Genomic DNA, 15797 nt, shown 5'->3' on the forward strand with positions numbered 1-15797 from the left:
GCAAACTTGGCACTAATGGGCATGTGAATATTGTCCTGCTTCAACCGGGTTCACGTCAGGGCTCTGGCTGGGCCGCTTAAGGACATTCAGAGTTGTAATGTAATCTAAACATCTTCCATTTCTGGTTGATACAGGGCGCTCATTGGCACATTTAATGCTGCTGAATGATTTCGGTATCCTTTGCCAGATCTTCGCCTTGATTTAATTCTGTCTCGGTGGTCTACATATATTTCCTTGGACTCCCTGGCTTAGAAATGCACACACCTGTCTATATCAGGTCTCACAGTTGACACAAGAGCACAAACCAAGCCAGCAGAGTCCCAGGCAGAGTGGCCTCTAGGGAGGTGCAGATTGGACACAGGTGGAAACAATCAAGCAATCACAAGACAAGGCAGGAAGTGAAGTTAACCCAGGACCACAAGGAACATGAAACTTCAAACTAAAACAGGAAGAGAGACCAAACCGTGACATTCTCAGGTGTTTTGATGGATTGTGGGTGAATGATGTCATTTTAAATTGGTGGACATTCCTATTTATAGAAATTATTTTGGCAAACAAAGTAACAATTGTAACATACTTCCTGGAACAGGTTTGGTTTCTGGCTCCTTTCCTTTGCTTGTTCTGCTTTGTTTGAAACTTTTTTATGGACTGGAATAGACTTTCATTCTGAACTAACAATCCTCACATTTAAAATATCAAAGAATAGGCCGCTCAAATGGAACATTGACTTTGGCTGTTCAGATTAAATATTAACATAAGTAAATATTGATGGAGAAAGTAATCAGGACTAAGGTCTTGCACATTTACAACATAGTTTCGAGGACTATATTTACCATTGGAATTCATGATCTATCATTTAATACTCTGCTTTCACGGGGCCACTCGTTTTATTTGCTTACACATTTAGCTCAGTATCATCATTGTTTGCGCGCAACCGACTGACGAAAAAGTGATAGGTAACCATGACAACGCAGAACGTCGCAAGTTGGTTTCAAACAAAATCACACAAGTGTACAATCAGGAGGGGGGGATTCACACATGTTTTTCTCAACAAATGGAAATAAATTGAAAATAAATAAGACATAAGAAACCGATCCATTGACAGGGTTATGTTATGTATCTGTTATTACATATGTATTTAATTCTGTAGGGTTCATTTACAACCATTGTTGTATTCATCTTTTATTTATTTCATATGAAAACCAAATATACCTCTAATGAAAAGGGGTCATTTGTTGATCACAAAGTAATACATAATGACAATGACTAACAGCATTTTTTGACACCTTTGTGGAGTCATAACTACAACTATGTTGCCAGGCGACAGGGAAAAGTATGTTAATTTTGGGGTAATATTGACTTCAAGAAACTTAAGAAGTGTCCTGTGATGTTGACTGCTTACAGTTTGACACTTCGATGAGATTGTGGTCCGGATCTCTAAAGTAAAGAGAGGTGATGTTTCCCACGGCCCCGCTCCTTTCCACCGGGCCTTCCTCGATCTGCACCCCACAAACCTGCACAGCAGGGACAATAAAAAAGAAAACGTACAGTGGTTAAGACAAGCCAAGCGACATGTAAAGCTGAGAGGGCAGGCAGTTTCAAAAGAGTAACCATCACGTTTATGATTGACATTAGCAATTCAAGACGGTCCGTGGGAGACAGGTGGACAACCTTCAGATGTGCAGCTACGGTAGCCAGGGGGGTTCTGGTGAGGAGGCACAGATCTGCAGAGCCTGCAGTTGGATGCTTGGCTTTGGGCTCAAACTCCTGACCCAGCTGGTGAAGGTTAAACCTCTGCTGCCCAAAGGCCAGGGCCTTACGGGTTCCCTTGAGAATGAGGAGACAGCGTTTGAGAATGTTTAAAAATTGTCTGAAAGTTCCAAGTCCCTCGCAGAGAGGAGACGGATGCAATCAACCGCATGCAATCCAAGCCTGACATCTAGTGGGGGTTCTCTCAAACCCAAACATGAGTTATTTAACTTGTCCTGCTCGATGGGAATGCATGAAGGACATTAAGACGATTTTAGATGATTTATTGGCAAATTCTAGTCTCACATGTCTACTAATACTCAAATGAACATTAATGATGCATCCTGTTTATGCACAATGCACCTTGAAACTGACAACCTCCATTCCAAGGACCGAGGAGTAGAAGTTGATGGTGTCTGTCACACTTTTCACTGTAAGAACCAAATGATCGAGACGGCTCACTTGGATTGGACAGGATTGTTTTCCTCTAACTCCAAGTCTTTGGATGTAGACATTCTGCAAGAAATAAGACAAACACGTTCGAGTGATAATAACAAGGCCAACACATCGATCCAGATCAACAGCGCCGCTGCGTGGTCATACATGTGTACGGCATCCTGTGAGCAACTGACCGGTGGACTTCCTGAACCGATTAGCAAACCGTAAGCTAGCAACGAGCTAGCTCACGGCTTCACCCCTCACGTGTTTAAGTGCCGCTGAGGTAACGTTATGCGAACGCAGTCAGCTGGTTACCGTGGTAACGGTCTCTCCACAGTAAACCCTTAACGGTCTGCCGGTGACGCCACTTTTGCCCGTACAAAGTCACTTAAAGGCTGGAAAGTGTCGATAAGAAAATAAATGTAACATTGGTGGTTATCCAAACAATCAGGTAGTTGATTGAATTACATTGAGACTGTTCCTCTGAAGGTGCAACAATGGAGTCCCCACCCTCAGCAGCGCCATCCTTCCCGGCTCCGTGACACCGTCTCTTCCGGGTTGCTTCACCTGTGGACTGTGAACTTGCTGCAACACGTGGTTGGCCATAACGAGTCAGAAGCGTTATTCTTCAAGAGTAAGTGGCCAAGTGCCTCAAATACAGGGCATCCGTACATTATTAACAGCGCTTCACTTTTTCCACATTTTGTTATGTTACAGCCTTATTCCAAAATGGATGAGATTATCTATATTTCACTGCTGGCCAGTGGCATCCCTACGGTGACGCATGGTGGGGCAGCATCAGGCTGTGGGGGTGTTTGTCAGCAGGAGGAACTGGGAGATATCAGGGTTGAGGGAAAGATGAATTTACAGAGACATCCTCAATGATGCGATCTGGACCTCAGGACAACGAGCCCAAGCACACAGCCAGGAATATGGGTGGGATCTTTAATGCTAAGAACACTGATCACAAATCATCCCCTACTGTGTAAATGTGACTAATTCAATTCCTAAAAAGCAAAAGAATGAAGGGGTTGTGAGGGGAAAAAAAGAAATCAATGTCAGATGAAACCAAAAGTGCAAAAATAAAATATTTAGAATGCTTCAATAGAGCTGTTGATAAGATAATAGCTCAATGTATTATCGCAGAATAAAACTACCCCCCTTCGCAGAGAGTGTAAAGAATGCATACCTACGATGCATTTTGTAGCATAACTTGTTTAATTCAGCGGTTAGTTTCATTTAACACCCAGTTAACATACCGCACTGGGTGACACAGAACAAGGCCCAAACTAAAGAATGGCTTAAGAGGGAACATACATTTCATTTACATATTTATGTTATTCAACAATGGCTGTCTTGCATTGAAACTTTTATGTCCCACAAGGGAAGTAATAACTGTGGCAATGACATCAAACAGTGGAACAAGAAACATGACAGGATGGCGTTATTAGTGACGACCCTTTCTTAACTTTAGCCGGTGTCCCTGATCAACAGCGTGATTAAAAACCTACAGAACTTCAAAATAACTTCAACACATTTAAAAAGAGAAATGAGTCTTCATTTAAGATTTTAGCCATTAACAACATTTTTTTAACAATAGCATATATTTATATCATGGTTTGTATTTCACTATAGCATGTATTGCACACTGATATCTGCTCGTGGGACTGGAGGCGTCCCAGTGGGTGATCCTCCTTCTACTGGAGCTTTACTATGACAGAAGGGCAACGGTGTGAATTGATAAATGTGCAACACTCAAACCCTTTAATAAATAACGTTGTCGTGTGTACATTGTGGCGGACCTCCAGGTAAGAGATCTTGTTGTAGGTGACATTTCTTTTGAAGTCATTTCAATCAGTACAAATGACATCTTGGAAAACTTAGTTCAATCAATTAAAGACAATCCAATATGTTAGTGGGAAAAGGAGGAATCAGACTAGTAGATAATAGATGACTGGCAAATCATTGTTGTACATTATAAAGTAAGTATCTTTTTACATTTGGGGAGAAACACTTATGTTCAAATTGTTTTACATGTCATGCCCGTGAGAGGATTTTTGAGGTGAGTAAATTTACATGCCAACGACTTGATATGAACTCAATATTGACATCCAATATTAAGTCATTTTTTCATTTCTGAAAAGAATGCTACTCAATTGTTTCAATGATCAAGAAAATAAAGATGCTATGATTCCAAAATAAACTTTAGATAAACTAGCCTGGTTTGACTCATCTTTCTCCTGCTTCTGTACAAAAATCAAAATGTCACCTCAAAACTGTAGATTGTTTCTTTTAAGTGAACAAAAAAGGGAAAGCACAAGTCACACTGTTAATGGAAAACCCAATTGTGTCCTACATCCTTTGGACATTTTCAATATTTCTGCTGGGTACACAAATATCACCCATCGGTTCAACAGCAAATTCTGAGAGTATTTCGCGGCTAAAACAACCCTAATCTTTATAGGATATACAATTCAAAACCAAATTCACTAATACAAAGTATGATTGAAACTTATTTTTACAAGCGTATTTACAGCTAATACTTTGAACTTGTGGAACTAAGAACTGTACCAATACCCAACCTCTGGTACATAAGGCGCCATTTAGAGTCAATAGAAAAGAGCAGATGTGCTGCAACTACCTGCAGATGTGCAGTATTTATTACCAGGGGATTCTTTAAGAGACAGCAGTCTGCTTGTGTGGCTTGATGCAATGCAACAGACTGCTTGGTCACTACAAGTTGATTCAAACAGCATGCATTGCTTGTGCCTAACTTTGGACTGCAATAGTAAATGTCTTAAGACTGAATATGTCCATGGGTCACTGTATGGAGCAGCCCAAGTCAAACCTGTGAAAGCATTGTGATCAAAGTCCCATATGGCATGAAGGGAAAACATTTCAACATTGGAGACACATTCAAAGCCTCTTTTGGACTTGGTACATTTGATTACTTAGGTTGAGACAAAAGGCCTACAGTCTTTTAACAAGCTACACCACACTCTCTCTGTTGGCAGATACCAGGACCGCCCTGCGGCAGATGGGGCAAGTGGAGTTTTCGGAGAGCCAGCGATCGATGCAGTGCACGTGATACTCGTGAGAGCAGGGCAGCTTTCGTAGCTTGTTGCCTTCCGCATATTCCGTTATGCACACGCTGCAAGTCTGCAAGGCATCGCTCTCACCAAAGTTGCGCATTGAGAGGTTGTCAATCTGCTCTTTGGTTAGCCCTTGGGGCTGGTCCTCGTCGTCATCATTTAGGAGGAAGAAGTGGGCAAGACGGAGGAAGGGCAATGAGCTCGGCTCCTCCAGGCTGATGGGGGGTCTAGGCCGAGCCCTGCCCCCAGAGGGGGGTGGAGCGGTTGGAAGGCCCTCATCAATTTCAGATTCAGCTGTCCTTGCTCTGATTCCCGTAGCCGCCGGTGGCTCATCAACATCAGCAACAGCGGCGGGAGGAGCATCTGGGTTGTTGAGGGCTTCAGCCAGATCAGCAGGTGTGGCGGCCCCACGGTTTGAATCTGAAGAGTCAGAGTCGGAATCCATGAGGTAGCCAAGTTCACCAAAACCAGTCATTATCTGCCTAATCATAGATTGGAGAGCCATTGAGGTCGCCTCTCCCAAACCTGCATCAGAGATTCTTCGGATGGGGATGCGAATAGTGCTGACGTAGGTCCTCACACCAGCACGCTCGGAGCGCGAGAAAGTCCTACGAAATCCACCACGTTCACTCTCATAAAGGAATGTGTTGTTCGAGTTCTGGGAGCGCGAGCGGGTTCGGCTGGCAATGCTGTCCCGCTGGCGATATTCGCCTGGACGCACGCGCCGCACCTGGAGATCGAGCATGATAGTAGGGGGGCGGCGCCCTGCTGCGCCCCCTTCACCCACAGCAGCTTCTCCTTCCTGAGATGCCACATTACCGGGCTCTGGGACCGTTTCTGCACCCGCACGAGATTGCTGAACATCACCGTCAGCAGCGCTTTGCCGAGAAGGAACATGTTGTCGAGTCCGAGAACTTCCCTCCACTTGAGGCACATGTGTGGGAGAGTCGAGGCCTTGGGCACTGTGAGCGTTATTTGAATTACGTTGATCCAGATTGAGAGGGGAGCGGCTCCTGGCTGTACGCGCCCTAGTCCTGCGAGGTTCTGGACTGCGGCTGCGGGCTCTCCTTTGTCCTCTGCGGGGTAAAGGGGAAAGCGGTGACTGTACCGTTAGGGTGACAGGTGACCAGGGTGGTTCTCCAAAAACCTCTTGTGAAACCTCTTGTATTTCAGCCTGTGGTCCTAAAATGACACCCAATTCCTCAACCATGGGTTCTTCCACTACTTCTAACTCCATGGGCACCTGTGGTTCTACAATGGGGACCGCGGGATCAGCAATGGACAACTGTGTGTCGATCATGGTCCTATTGGGATCGGCAATGGTTATCTGGGGTGCAGCAATAATCAGTTGGGGATCCGCAATGGACACCTGGGGATCCGCAGTGGACACCTGGGGATCCGCAGTGGACACCTGGGGTTCCGCAGTGGACACCTGGGGTTCCGCAGTAGACACCTGGGGTTCCGCAGTGGACACCTGGGGTTCCGCAGTGGACACCTGGGGTTCCGCAGTAGACACCTGGGGTTCCGCAGTGGACACCTGGGGTTCCGCAGTGGACACCTGGGGTTCCGCAGTAGACACCTGGGGTTCCGCAGTGGACACCTGGGGTTCCGCAGTGGACACCTGGGGTTCCGCAGTGGACACCTGGGGTTCCGCAGTGGGAACCTGGAGAGCCGCAGTGGGAACCTGGAGAGCCGCAGTGGGAACCTGGAGAGCCGCAGTGGGAACCTGGAGAGCCGCAGTGGGAACCTGGAGAGCCGCAGTGGGAACCTGGGGATCCGCAGTGGGAACCTGGAGAGCCGCAGTGGGAACCTGGGGTTCCACCCCGGACACCTGGGTTTCGGGTTCCGAAACAGACCCCTGGGGATCACCATTCGGCACCACTTCTTGACCCTCTGGAGACTCTTCTTGGGACTCCTGCTCCCCTTCCCCCGCTGCCTGCTGTTCAGCCAGATTACGATTCACACTGATTTCCAGGCTGAAGCGAAAATCGCCACTGTTTGGATTGGTCTGGCTCACGGCCCGCCATGACTGGTTTCCACGATGACCAGTTCTGGTTGTGTTGCCTGTGCGCCTCACTGTGTTCAGCCAGTCTAAGAGACTGTCCCCATTGGCAGGATCCTCAGAGTTTTCTGGCGGTTCTGAAAATCAAAAGAGGTAACAAGTGACAAATCATATCTGAATTTGACATTAGATAAGTCCAAACTAGGCAAACTTACCAACTGGATCTTCTACACTTTCAGTGTTGGGAGCATTGGTGCGGTGCTGATCTGGACCATCCTTTATTTGCTGAAGTCTACTAAACAGCTCATCCTCGGTCACCTCTCCTGAAAGACACATTACGAAAGAAGAGACTAATATCAGAAAAGAAAATAAACACATCACTTGAAGCTTTTTAAGTGTTTATTACACTTCCTCTTTTCTAGTCTGACCGCCAATGTTCGAGGGAAGAAAGACATTTGCAGATGCTGGGAGGGATTGAAAGATGAACTCCTTGCATTAGTACAAACATTTTCCTATTTCAGATGTCAGCACAGGGAAGCAGTGAGTATGTCTGAATCCACAGTAGCATTGCACTATTATGGACATGCAAAGTATGCATCTCAATTGGGATTTTAAACTGCAGTTTGCTTGTTGGCAGTCAGTCCTGTGCGTGTCAGTCTGGTCTTGTGCGTAGCCATAGAAGAAGAATAGCTTGAGTAACATGGGTGTAGTTGGGAAGAAGAAAGATAACTTTATGGTAATTAGGGTCATAGCTGTTGGACATAAATCGTGGGGGTAATGCGTGTTGATTCATTAAATTCACAGCTGCATGTTACTGAATGAATATTGGTGGACAGTTGTTTTTATGTGGGCGGTTTGTTCTGCCCAAACTCATAATATATTTTGTTAGATGTATGATTCCATTTAATAATTAATAAAGAGAAACATGCTACCTTCCTTTTGGACTAGTGTATTTCTTTTTCCAGAGTACTGCTTTGTATCCCATGATACAACAACAATCACCTGAAGCTTAATATCAGCAATGCCAATGACCTTGTTGTGGACTTGAGGAGGAGCAGGAGCCCTGCAGTCCTGGTTGTCATCCAAGAAGAGGAAGTGGAGTGGGTTGGACTCAAACAAGTATCACGGCGTCCAAATCAATAAAAAACTGGACTGGACTCACAACACCTTTGGAAGGGACTGAGCAGACTGTGGTTCCTGAGGAGACTCGGGTCCTTCAGTGTTCTGGCGTGCAGATCTTCTATCAGTCTGGAGTAGCCAGTGCTCTGTTCGTCGTGGTGGCATGCTGGAGAGGTGGCAGCAAGGCCTGGAGGTCAGCAGTTTCAACAAGCTGTTAAGGAAGGCCAGCTCGGTGATGAGGTTGGAACTGAACAGTGTGGACGAAGTGGCGGAGTAGAGGACCGGTCAAAAATCAAAGCCATCTTGGGTAACCCTTCTCACACTTTGTAAAAACCTGCTGTGGCAGATTGGCGACTTGTTTCAGACGGAAGGATGAAAAAAGGACAAGATCAAGACAAGTGGGTGTTTCTCAAAATCAAAGAAGGATCCTTTAATTGCTGAATTTCAAGGTCGTTAGAGGAAGAAAAGAAAAAAAAAAGAACTGTTCCAATGTCGACGATCCTTTGAACTCTACAGAGGACTTACTAACTTTGTTCAGGGGACGTCAAGTAGGTGTGTGTGTGTGCATCCTCTGCGACCCATTATCTTATGCGCATAATGCAGTTCATGTCCCCGGATTTTGAAACATTTGAGGTATAATGGCAAACTTTGAGTAAGTTGACCTCAGCAGTACTGTTTTTCTAATCAAACTTGAGGCGAGAAATGGCCAATCCAGTTGCTGAACCGTCACTATTGGATCGAAAACGACATGATATAAAAGTATAGAATTGAAAAGGAGCAACAGAGTCATTCATCAAGGCTATTTACTAAAAGGGAGTAGCAAGTCCATTTTCATATCAATTTTGTGGAATAGGGGCTAAATAATTGCACAAATCCCTGATTATATTGTGTTCAAATCAATATTTCTACAAGATATGAGGAACAGTAATGTAATTAACTATGGTAAATAGTAAAATGTAAAACGCGTACAATTCCTCTCTACACCAGCTTGACCATTAAAATGTGTGTTCTCGGAATGCTAGGAAGTAGACTTAACCGGACTCTATAGGCCCCAACTTGGACTAGTCCTACCAAGGAGGCATCCTTAACTTTGAGAAACACCCTGGGAGTGTTGCCTCATTCCAAAGGGAGGGTCTAAGAATAAAAGGTTTTTGAGGTATATATTGCAAAGGTGCTAATTTTCTGGTATATTTAAACAAAATGCATTTGACTTGTCTTGTATGCTTTGCTGTTTTAAATTGTTAGTTTTTAAGTCAACTGCAAGAAAAAAAGATGTAGTAAAATACATTGTATGTATCTTCTTAGAAAGTGGATTCTACAAGAACTAAAAGGTGTAGCTGTTTCTTTAGATAAAGTATCAAATGTTGATTTTGCTGCTGAGAAGCTACTTACTCCAAAACAGGGATACGTCATTTCCAAACATCACATGACAGCAGTGTGTGTTCCAAGGTGGGCATGCGAGATTAGTGTCACCAATTCAGTATCCAATCTAGAGTTAAACATGGTCACAACTCCTGTGTTATAGCCTTGAATAATCATCCGCAGAACCTTCATGCAACATTATGATGTCATAATAAAGTTGGCCACCAAGTCTTTTATAGTCTAATATATATACTGAGCGTTTTAGATGAGGCTTTAAATGTCTGTTATGATTAACAAACTTTCAAAAAAAAGAAATCTTAGGACAAAATGCATATTTGAAATAAAGTGTGTACATAAATACACACAAAAACAAAGCTCGTTTAATTTGATCAATATTTTGCCTGTAATAGTAACTTATATCTTTTGACTTAACTTTTAAACTCTACAACGCTTGAGCAAATGTTTTGATCACAAGTCTGAAATAAAGCCATGTGCAACACACAAATGCAGCCTGGGTGGGGCTCATGTATGGGCAGCACCAGAAAAAGATTGCTGTGGGAATTCAGTCAGGAGATCCAACTTTCACAAAAATAAATTCTTGCAGAAAATGTGTCCACAAAACAAAAAAGAACCAGCGTTACTGTTTGTACTGCATTGGCCGATAGAGGGATTTGGTTCTTTAAACACAACTAAAGGACAATACTGTAAATCAATGACAATAAGTTGCTCTTGAAAAAGAGTGCACATAAAGAGTTTTAGATAAATTACTCACACGCTTAGTAAAACCATTAGCTGGACAGGCGTGGAGTGACTCGGTTTAAAACTGTAATTCACACTGAATACGTAGGTAGAATGCAGCGAGTACTGATATCCGGCCCGGTCTTTGAGGTACAAATGTCAACATTTCCACCGTCAGAGATTGCGGTCGCACGACTAAAGGTGTAATTAGATTTAAAAGGTTTATTACCCGGGGTGCCCAAAAGATTGTTGTCCCTCATGAGACGATAGTCCTCATCACTTAGATTGTTGACAAACTGGTAGAAGGCCTCCTCCCTGTCCAGGCGGTCCAGCTGCCTCCTGCGTTGTGACTCTGGCTGGTCACTGCCACTTTGCTCTAGACTGTCAGACCCTTCCATTGATGTAGAGGGGAGGGAGGTCGAGGGAATGCTCTCCAATCTTCAGCAAGATCCAGCCGCTGCATCAAAAACAAATTAGATAAAGTCATCAAATAAGCTCTTCATATTATTAAACATGGTTGGGTGATGCAACATGGGTTAATCAACAAAGACTCATGACATGTCTTGTATCCACTCTGTTAGCTAAGATGAAAATAATGCAAGTGTATTGACGTTACCTACTGTCTCCGATATTACAACAAGCCAGGGAAATAGTCATTAAGGGAAAACTCTAATTGCAGCAACACAATGCAACCCTGCACCAGTTACCATAAAAACACAACACAGCTAAGGCTAGCTGGGCCATTGCGTTTGACCCCACGTAGGTATCCCGAAGACAACAGATAATGCCGCTATTCAATAGCTACAACGCGTGTGTATGCTTTGACGGTTTGTGTATTTCTAGATCACAGGGGAAAGCAGTGTGTTTGACAAAGTCCAAATAGAAAACAAAATGGCATCATCTAACGTTAGCTTGGTTTACGTTCACCAGCTAGCTAGCTAGCTAGTATTGTAACTTCCACGGTTTCAAAACACTGACAACTAAAAATCATAATGATGAGAACAGGAGAACCAATTCTTTATAGTAACAGATAAAGGGCATCGAGAAGGACTAGCGATTGGATGAATGTGATACATTAGCATGTGTGTTGTCGGCTAAAAACTGGCGTCTTAATAGACCAAACAAGCCCGTCTGTCTAAAGCTTCCACTGCGCTTGAGCTAGTTAGCCTCCATGTCTTACATTAGCTAAAGCTAACTTGGCCAGTGACTTCCTGATTGTGTCCTCTGTCCAATTGCCCTGACGTAAATATTATTTTAACACAAATCGCTGTGTGTTAGGAAACAGGCCGTAAACTTGATATTAATATTGTTTGTCGATACGGAGAAAAACACGAGCATTTCCTTTGGCATCACAAGCTAACTTAGCAAGCAACGTCAACCAATGACGTTCACGACCAGAGCAAACAAGCTAAAATTAGCTAGCTAATGCATGTAACGGTAATCACAGGGACTATAAACTCTGTCATCAAATGTTTGGCACATTACCTGTTCAATAATGTTTGTAGCAATGTAATCGTACTTCCAATTTGTTCCTCTAATATTCTCTCAGAATTGCTCGACTGTTTAGCTAACTACGATTTCAGGATTCCATTTTCTTTCTTTAAGGAAGGCTACAATGATCTTCCGGAAACTGGCCTCATGGACCATGATCCCTGGGTGTTGCCTTCCAGGCAGACACAGGCGCTGCAACACCCGCGGCTGGAGGGCTCGAGTTCACGTCTGCCAATGAGGGCGAGCGGGCTTGGGTGAGTGGTTACGCCTGGAAGACTAAATTCGGGGCCACAAGGGCTCTCTTTCCTCGGAGAACAGCGATAGAAAGAGGATGTTTGTGTTGGACGGTGTGTCACTGTGGAGCTGTAGCGTCACGATGCGGTGGTACTTGCAAATACTTTTTTTTTCTTCCGCAGAATTAAAAAAAAACTGTCCACTGTTCATAATTGTGCATGATTTATCTTCTTGAACAAAGGAGAGAATGCCTGAAAACGTAAAGAACGTACAGCTACTGAAACACCATGTGACTGTTTTGTGCCATTAATTCGTTACTGGGTTTAGTTCCTATTGTTTGACAACATATTGTTGTGTACAGTCAGGCCTAAGGCAGTGTTGTATCCCACATCATGATTTTTAATTTCCACACAATTCTTAAAAACGAGTTCTGAAGTCCCATTGATGAACAGGCTGGTCCAGCTATGTCCATCGAGCAGGGGTCGGGAACCTTTATATAAATAAACAATCACTCAAACAATTGTACTAATGAGATACCCTCTGACTGCCAGTTGCGGTGTGAGAATGTACCGACAAAACGGTCTCATTTAATTACCGCAGGTGCATCTGATTCATTGCATTAGACGTTCCGTCTTTTAATTTGCCTGTTGCCTTATTGGCCATGGGTGACTAAAGAACAAAAGCAATGCTAATACCACCTGACAATTTTGGAGGCATACATCACAGAATCTGTTATGGTCTCAGACAGTATCTCCAGCTCCAATTAAGCATGCCAGAATGAGTTGCAGTGTGGACCACAGCAGCCCAGCTCAGAGTTATGGATGAGCAGTCACTCTAGCAGTGCCTGACCCTGAGTGCTAATTAGATATGACATTAAAATAACATGAGCCAAAGACAGGCTTGTGCAGAAATGAAATGCCTTGGGTTGAATAAACTTCCAATACAACAAATAAGGACAGACTAATTGGAGTAACTGAGTTTATAGCAGGACTCTTTAACAGTTTGTGTAAACAATAAAAACGGTTATATAGACTATATTCTTCCCTACTATTACTGTAGTATACCACAAGCATTGGGGGGGGGGGGGGGGGATATTTGCTTAACAAGCAACTTAATTAAACTTGTTTTCACAAAACTCTGTCATACTTTCTTTTGATTGTTGTTTTGGATGCACATAATTCGTGAGGGAGGAGATTTTATTTACTGGCTGAAACCACTGGTGGGCGGTAAAAAATACAACCCAACGCTCTTCAGAAAGCAGCATTCAAAATCTTATTTTAATTTGTATATTTACTCCATAAACATTATTACAAAACTCAGCAAGTTACCAATATTACATTATCACCATACAGGCTTGATCACAAATATTTAAAACCTTTGCAACAGTTACAACAAAACAAAAAACTAAATAATACTCAAATAATTTACATGAAAATCTATAAAACAGCAAATTGTTCACAAATTATATATTTTTTTTCCAGGTTTTCATTTTTTTCTTTGCTTATTTGTGTTTTGCACAGTAACACAACACTCTCACAACAAGATCATGGTCTTATTACAAAACTCCCAACAAAATGTAAATATTTCTAGTTTTCTGTTGATATTCATATTTTGGTTTTTAAAACCAGAAACTTGTCATTGTATATCCTTTCCACTGCCCATAGAGGCGCATAAAAGGTTACTCACACACACAAATACTTCACAGCACTTTCTAAGAAAAATATACACTTACAAAATATGTTACAAATTGGCACACAAAAAATATACAAGATTTTGTAGTGTCAAGAGTTCATTAAGATTCCTTCTGGTAACAACTCTAGACAGTATATATAAAGCTCGGTAATCTTTTAATGAAAAGAGCGAAAGTAATTCCAATCAATGTTAAAGAATCATGAAGTGAATACATCGAACATAACATTATAATATACATTCATAAAGAGGGTTAGGTACCTAATCTATTTTGCATTTCTTTTTTGTTAACTCTGGGAAAAATCAAAACAATAAATAAATAAAACGTTGTCAGCTTTCTTAGCACCATTAACATGAGGCAGCTCAACAGTGGCACATTTGATTAACAAAGAGAAGAAATGAAAATAAACCATGAACTCAGAGAAGTACATTCAATTTGACAATAGGCAGAAATGAGAGAAGGCAAACTAAATGGGCTTAAAGCCCATGTGGAGCCTCCCATCAGCAGCTTGTCTCGGTCCTAACCCTGATACACGGGAGAAAAGAAACAAAGGATCATGGCAGAGAGAAAAGAGACGGACAAAGATTGATTATGATTCTTGCCATATGCAAGCGATCAATTACTATCACCTCATAATTACCATATCCAGTGTGACAAAGCCTGTTTTTGAATCACGCCTGAATTTGTCCACACATTTCAATGCAGTCGCATATAATTACTATTGTGTTTAGAGAAGAAATTCAACCTTCAAGAGAAAAAGAAAATATGTGCCTATTGTTTGAGCACATATTTAAAAAAGATGATCTTATAACCAGTTGAAGGGGCTCCATTTCCCCTGATATACAGCTACAAAAAATAAATAATATAACTCATTAAACATCATTGTATGGTTTTATTTAAGGTGGATATGTTTTTGTGCGATGAGGCAGTCAATGCGCCCAAAGTTATTCATGTAAATGGCCCAGGAATAACTGGATCATATGGTACAAAAACATTTTCTTTTTCAATTTGTGCCTTTATTTGGCCTTTATTTTTTTGGTGACATTACTTCTGCCAAAATATTGACCCATCGAGACTGAAAAGACAGTTAAAGACACCAAATTAAATTAAGACATTTGATAAATCAACCAAAATAATCTGATAACAAATACAGTGGTGCAAAAATATGGCAGTGTTAAGAAAAAAATGACATGAGAATGTCAGGAAAAACTACTGTTTAAGTTACCGTTTCAGGTAAGATAGACGTAAGATTCCCACGTGGAGCTAATGCAAAGACATGCTTTCCTTCACTTACAGGATTACTGATTCCATTTGTACTGAAAACTGCTTTCACATTCACATTAAATCTAACTGCAAACATGGCATGTCCATTCATTACTGATGCGTGCATCAGAGTCTCTATGAGTAATATACTGCCTTGAATTATTTGTACAAAACAGCAATCCAGTGAGGCACAGCCCCAACTGACAAATCATTTCCTTGCTCAAACATCTGCACTACACTCTCCTTGGTCCAGTGAAACATCTCTTTTTTTTATGGTCTTCATCTACAGTAGCCTTCAGAGCTGATCTCCTCTTTGTTGCTTCTCTCCGTGCCAGGCGATGTTGAGGTAAATTGAATTTGGCAAACAAAGTGGGGTAAACGAGGAGAATTCAGAGTCTTTTGATTTGGTTTAGTGAGTGGAGGTGTACCACTGCCAGCTGTTGGTGCCTTTCATCAGAGAAGAGAGAAAAGTCCCAAATAAAGAATTCCTGTTGTGGCAAGTCTTTGCAAGGAGTCTCCGGCCCGAGCAGCCAATACTCCAATGGATAAAAAAGATGGAACAGCCAATATTCACACATATATAAGAGGTCATTTACACAGCATTGTTACTTTTGGCACA

The 15797-nt window shown here is 42.4% G+C and overlaps 2 protein-coding genes across 4 annotated transcripts; both read right to left on the bottom strand.

The window, feature by feature from the left end:
* Positions 1 to 730: 730 nt before the first annotated feature.
* On the bottom strand, positions 731 to 2900 carry glod5 (glyoxalase domain containing 5). 3 transcript variants are annotated; one of them, XM_037462672.2, is made up of 4 exons: positions 2656 to 2900; positions 2212 to 2265; positions 1672 to 1827; positions 731 to 1514 (listed from the first exon to the last, which is right to left on the bottom strand). In XM_037462672.2, the coding sequence occupies exons 1-4, from the start codon at positions 2791 to 2793 to the stop codon at positions 1371 to 1373; spliced, it is 492 nt and encodes a 163-aa protein (XP_037318569.2). In that variant the 5' UTR covers positions 2794 to 2900; the 3' UTR covers positions 731 to 1370. The 3 variants fall into 3 exon arrangements, with proteins under 3 accessions (XP_037318569.2, XP_037318568.2, XP_037318567.2); XM_037462671.2 differs by having other exon boundaries at positions 733 to 1514; positions 2113 to 2265; positions 2698 to 2898; XM_037462670.2 differs by having other exon boundaries at positions 735 to 1514; positions 2113 to 2265; positions 2656 to 2894.
* A 486-nt stretch (positions 2901 to 3386) lies between these two features.
* On the bottom strand, positions 3387 to 12226 carry rlim (ring finger protein, LIM domain interacting). The gene is made up of 4 exons (XM_037461067.2): positions 11986 to 12226; positions 10730 to 10957; positions 7497 to 7604; positions 3387 to 7418 (listed from the first exon to the last, which is right to left on the bottom strand). The coding sequence occupies exons 2-4, from the start codon at positions 10896 to 10898 to the stop codon at positions 5176 to 5178; spliced, it is 2520 nt and encodes an 839-aa protein (XP_037316964.2). The 5' UTR covers positions 10899 to 10957; positions 11986 to 12226; the 3' UTR covers positions 3387 to 5175.
* Between the last annotated feature and the right edge of the window lie 3571 nt (positions 12227 to 15797).

The sequence above is a fragment of the Pungitius pungitius genome, chromosome 2 (genome assembly GCF_949316345.1).
Source record: "Pungitius pungitius chromosome 2, fPunPun2.1, whole genome shotgun sequence".
NCBI lineage: Eukaryota > Metazoa > Chordata > Actinopteri > Perciformes > Gasterosteidae > Pungitius > Pungitius pungitius.